This window comes from Esox lucius, chromosome 20 (assembly GCF_011004845.1).
Source record: "Esox lucius isolate fEsoLuc1 chromosome 20, fEsoLuc1.pri, whole genome shotgun sequence".
Classification (NCBI taxonomy): domain Eukaryota; kingdom Metazoa; phylum Chordata; class Actinopteri; order Esociformes; family Esocidae; genus Esox; species Esox lucius.
Genome location: NC_047588.1, coordinates 45052845 through 45058844, shown reverse-complemented (window position 1 = coordinate 45058844; position 6000 = coordinate 45052845). Strand labels below are relative to the sequence as shown.

General features: G+C 38.9%; 1 protein-coding gene across 1 annotated transcript in view; it reads right to left on the bottom strand.

Annotated features, from left to right (window-relative positions):
- Window positions 1-463: 463 nt before the first annotated feature.
- nxph2a (neurexophilin 2a) overlaps window positions 464-6000 on the bottom strand; it is a 29899-nt gene continuing 24362 nt past the window's right edge. The window contains exon 3 of the mRNA XM_010866889.3: window positions 464-3779. Within this exon, the coding sequence (XP_010865191.1) occupies window positions 2994-3779 (786 nt within the window). The 3' untranslated portion in view covers window positions 464-2993. The remainder of the gene's footprint in view (window positions 3780-6000) is intronic.

The window sequence follows — 6000 nt, the reverse complement described above, 5'->3', positions numbered from 1 at the left end:
ATATAAGAATTCTGATGACTACACATTGACAATGAACAATTCCATATTATTCTGAACCAACTTTGAATTATGTTTAATGTCATAAAAACCTAAGATTTTACAAACATTTTTCATTTCAATTTAATATAATAAACCCCTATAAGTAAATATTAAAATTAAAATGTTTGTCACACTATACACATAACAAATCTCTTATTTCTATCATACAGAACAATAACTAGAAACAAGATGAGGCAAGCAGAAAATAATTAAATTGTCTATTAATGTAATCTCTGCAATCAAGAGCAATGAACATGTCATTACATCTACCTGATATTACTAACAAACACCAAAACTAAGGAACAATTTATCTGATTGTGTATATTTATGGAAAATAAAAGGAAATAGACAATTTATTGTTAAGCCATTTTTACACACATTTTGTTTTTCATTACTGAGACGGACACACACACACACACACATATATATATATATATATATATATATATATATATATATAACACACTTTACATTTCACAAAAGGATTAGAACTAAATCAGTAACATAGATTAACTTAAATTCAGTTGTTCATTATTATACAGTTCTTGTCATTTCTATAGTATAGTTTAATTTACAGCTTTCAAAAAGGATTTGAGAGGCATGAAACAAATCTTTCCAACTCATAGCAGGCTAGCCACTTAATGTATTTTTATGTAATCATTTGGAACCTGAGAACCTAATGATCCATTCTAATCATATGTCAAAAAATTTAAACACTTTGGAGCGACTTGAATTGTCGGCCCTTTATTGAGGGAAGTTGGTGGTGTTTGTTTTTGTCAGAATGGAACAGAGAATTTCAGAACATTTATCTAATGGACCTAAAGGAGGCAGCCAATCAGAACATTTACCCTGTGGTCCTAGAGAAGGCAGCCAATCAAAGCCTTAATCCTGTGGACATAGAGAAGGCAGCCAATCACAGCTTTTATCCAGTGGCCCTAGAGGAGACAGCCAATCATATCAGTTTGCTGTGTGAGGAGGCTAAACAAGCATTAATGCAGCACAGTATCAGCTGTCTTCCAGTGAGTTGAGAGTTTGGGGAGTTAACTCTCAAGGGCTTGAGTGTCCTACAGAGGAGCAGTGTAACATAAGGACTCCCCCACGCAGCTCTTGTCATCGCTAATATTATCCCAAGGCTACCTCTGCGTAGTGATCACTGGCATGTTATCAGTCAAGAGTAGCATTTTAACTTAGGGCATTTTGTTTCCTCCGTCACGCTAACTAAATAGTCATTTGTCTTTAATGAATGTTAATAGAAGCCATAAAGAGTCAGGCAGTGTCAGGAGGAGTCATGAGCAGTCAGCGCCGTGTCAGGAGGATTCCTGAGCGTTCAGCGCCATGACAAAGTCATTTTAGCAGCCTGACCGATTCACTAAATAGTCCTGTCCACTAACTCATTTACATTTATATTGGCACCCTTAATGAGAGAAAATACTTAATAAATAATACCAATACTGAGCTATACAGAAATGTTGGAAGTTATATTATTTTAGTCAAAATTCCTTAAAGAAAATAATTTCTTAGAAATTCTTTCATTTTCGTAAATACAACTTTAATTATTGACAGCCTTTTTCATACTCTGGGATAATTTTTATGGAGGATAACTACACTGATGACCGAAGAACACATCTGAAGGGATCAATACTCCATATAGAATCTTTCCAGAACCTTGAGATCCTCTATACTTCCTTTTTTAAATAGGGGACACTGACCCATTGCAAAATGTGGAATTTGTGGTCAATAACCCATTTCTTTTACCACACTTTGTGTGCTCAGGGTTAATCTCCCACTGGATGATCCACTTACCGGCGGTAAGTCCTGGCACTTTAATGTTTATGAAAATGAGTTAACAAAGGCGTCAGGACAAGTGGAAGCAAAATTGTCCCATACCATCAAATATCCACCACAGGTATATACGGCCAAAAATGACAGAAACATAGGGCCCTAGCCAAACACACCAGTGGTGGGTTTGGTGTTAAAAATATAAATTTAAGGGGAATTCAGCCCAAATCGTTCTATCTTTTTGAGGTAAATGAACATCTTATGGAAAAAATAGACGAATAAAAAGGAAATGTTTGCTTGTTCTCTTTAGAACATCAAGATGCCCTCTTTTAAAAGGCCTGGAAGAAAACAGAACATCTGACGTTCTTTTTTCAAGCCTAGGAAGTGATTTGATGTTAATGCTATTGTACAGGTCTACAGTGTCCTGTGTGACTGTAAGAGCCTATGGTCTACCCTACTACCAGACATCTGGACAGGCATTTACTGAGAACATAGTGATAACGAGGAACACAAGGGCTGTCATGGGTTCATCTATGGGCTGGTCAGAACGGTAAACCACGGTTCATCTTTCTAACAGATCGCTTTAACTAGGCTTGGTTATATTGAGGTTAAGCAGAGCTGTAAACCAAGATTGGTCAATGTGTGGTCAAACAGAGCATAAGCGTGTCTGTTTAGAAATTGGGCTAAGTTAGATTATAGTCTTCACCCCCCATAAAATGAAAAACTCACATAAATAGATTCACATTAATAATCTCTGGAACACTACCTAATTGTCATCAGGTAATCAGTACCCTTAGCAATCAAATAATGTGTGTCCTTGTATCCATTTTCGTGATGTGTAGACACGGTGAGATTACAATGCATATAGTATTATATGAAGTGTGTTTTGTAATTGTAGCCCACTGGATAGTAAAAAAGAAGAGAGATGGAATCGGATTTATCTGATGGAAGACATGTTTAACCTGAATACCGATATGTTGCTGTCCTAGAGACTGAAGATCTAGATTTGTTGAGATTTTTTCTTTGGTGAAGGTGGACACTATAGCCTGGGTTATTTTTCATTGTAAAGCATTGGTAATTTTGGTTACGTGAGTCAACGTCAACTGCCCAATGTCCAAACAGACTTGATGTACATGCGGAGCAAAGATACCAACAGCCACATATAAAGAACTCGATTAGCCAGTGGAGGAGTAGGGAGTGTCACTATGGTAGTTGTAGTCTGGGCAGACCTTCTGCACCAATTTGTAGTCCACGCTGTAGAATGCGATGTAGATACAGATTACTTTAAAGGGCTTGGAGCAGAGCCAAGAGACGTGACTCTGGGTCTGTTCTTGGTAACACACCTTGGAGGAGTCAAAGCTGCACAGAGCGGTCTTCTTGTTGCGGTCTGTCTTCTCATATTCAATACGACAGTTGAAAGCTTTGGAGTCTTTTGTCTCAAGAGTGGACTGCTGAGCAATCTCAAACTCCACCACTTTAGATGGTGGCACCAGACTGACCGACACGTTCCCGAGGCCGGTGGAGTTGTGGCGGAAGTAGACACTGAACGTCCCATTACCGTGGTCCACAATCTTTCCGGTGATCAACAGATTGAGTTTGATGGTCTTGATGTTGGAATGGAAGTCCCCCCAGCCAAACATCTTTTTAAACTTGCCCGTCTTAACAATGGGTCGTCGTTTGGCTCTGGCCTGGCTGCCATGAACATCTGTCTGGTTGGATAACCAATCCCAGAAGTCCTCCATGCTCTCTTCGTATGCCATGTCCCTGATGGGGTTGTTTTTGTGGCTGGGGGCCCCTGGGACCCCTCTGGCAAACAGCCTCAGGGGATTGAGGACTCTGGGGCTGGCCTCTGCCCCGGCTCCACTGGGGGAGAAATTCTCCTCATGATCCACCTGCCCCCACTCTATCAGCTCTGTCTCTGCTACTGCCTGGAAATGCTGCTGTACCTTCCTGCACCACACCTACAGAGAAACAGAAAGAGATGGGAAGGGTAAAGAACATACCTTAATTTGATCTACCAAACATTAGCAGTGTCTTGACTTGGATTTTGGCTCAACACCTCAAGCTTAACCTTGACAAAATAGAGCTGCTCTTTCTTCCAGGGAAGGCCTGTCTGCTGCAAGTCCTACTCCTATAGAACAGTAGTTCTCAATATTATTGAGGCCTGGAAACTCTTTTGTGATACCATATTCATCAACATACAAGGTGTTTTACTATGACTTTGGTGGTGCCAGGCAGAACAACCCACGTCTTGGGGACAAAGAAGGAAATTGAACATGCCCTACTTTTGGCAAATGAACAGTAAATGTCAATTTCAATAAAATGTCCTGCAGTTTTATAGACTGGGTAAAGAGGGGGAAGAGATTGTTGTTGTTGCTATGAATTAACAGTTTAAACCTTTGAATTTTAGGTTGAAATTTTTATTGAGGTATATGCTGTGGCTACACCTGTATGTAATTCATATTCAATAGTATCCCACCCTGTCAAATAATCCACTGGAAAGAAATCTGGTTCTGGTCAAATAAAATAAATATCCATTCCACAGACTCCCTACAGTACTTCCTTGGTCTTTCCTGCAAGGCACTGATTCCAAATGGATCCAGCGTTGCTATCCCTGGATAATAATGGCTGACCCTTTGCAAGTATTTCCATTTCACTCCAACACACTTGTAAATGCGTTTAAAATACAATCTACATCAAAAGGCTACAATTATGTATTCTTATTTCTATTCTTATTATTATCTTACTATACTACAGACTACACTTACAGAAAAATCTCTTGTCTGTTCTCACTGTTTAGAATGTGAAGTGTGTGGGCACAGGATAAATATTGTAAATGAAGACAGTGTGTACACATTAGCATGATGGGTTGGAATGAGTCCCAGCTTTAATCTAAACAGAACACTCAGCAATGATCCAGAGGTGATCCTCTCTATCTCACAGGCCTATTGGCTTCAGGAGTGATGTCTGGTCGAGCCCCGATAAAGCTTTAATAATAATACATAGTAATAAGCTGTTCAGTTTTAGCACTAATTAGGTGGTAGGATCCTCAGGCCTAGTTCAGGGGATCACTGGCTGGCTGCACCAGATGGGAGGGTTTAAAATGCCTGTTTCAAATCTAACACAAGCACTCTACTGTATTTCCAACCTAATTATAATTTCCGCTGTAAGCTTAATTGAAGCATGTGTGTACACGGCAAACAAACTAGACACGTCATATACCACCATTACACTGGTTGAAGGTTGGCTGGTAAATGCATTTCACTATTCTCACTATTCAATAGTTACACATATGAATAATGGCAAATTAATTAATGTTTTATATATCTAAAAGAACTTGATGCTGTTGAGGCCTTGCAAACTGTGATGTACAAACAGAAATTGATAGCGTGACAATTTGCGACCTTAACATGAAATGCATTGTTAGCCTGGTCAATACCTCATGGCGCTTAATTAAGACGATACAAAACATCATGATGCAGCACACCAGGCAAGAAAGTCCTGAATATACATTATTATATACACACAAGTCACGTTACCAAGTAAATCCTTACACAGGAATGCAACAGTTTATGTGCTTTGCTGTACTGTGTTATATTTTGCTTTGATTTTGTAAAGTTTCTATTCATGATGTGGGGTGATGCAGGTATTTTTTGGAAAAGAGACCTGGGTATGTAATGTCTGCCTGACTAGCTGAATGTACTTGCAGTGAAACAATTTTTTTCACTTTCAGAATATCTTCCCCAATTAAATTATACAAGTTCTAATGAAGTTCTAAATATTGACTCACTAACGGTTCAATAGATACAATTAAAGTAAATAAACATGAACCTCCTAAAATATTGTGTATACGACTATATGTAGGTTGGACCCACAGTATTTTTCCTGTTTTCCTTTTTTTTTGCTGCACGTACGTACAGTGTAATCTGACTTGGGAGAGGAAGCTTAAAGTATTCCTCATGTTCAGTGAGACGCTCAGGTGAGGTTTGAACTAGATTATCATAATGGTAACGAGAGAAACATTTAAGCCTGATGAACAACTGGGGAAATTGCTGTGACAACAAAGAGGATATAACATACTTAAATGCCTTGAAAGACAGAGGGAAAGAGAGAGGGAGAGAGACAGGGAGAAAGAAGGGGAAAGGAGAGCACAAAAAAGAGTTGAGAGCAAAATGTGAACTT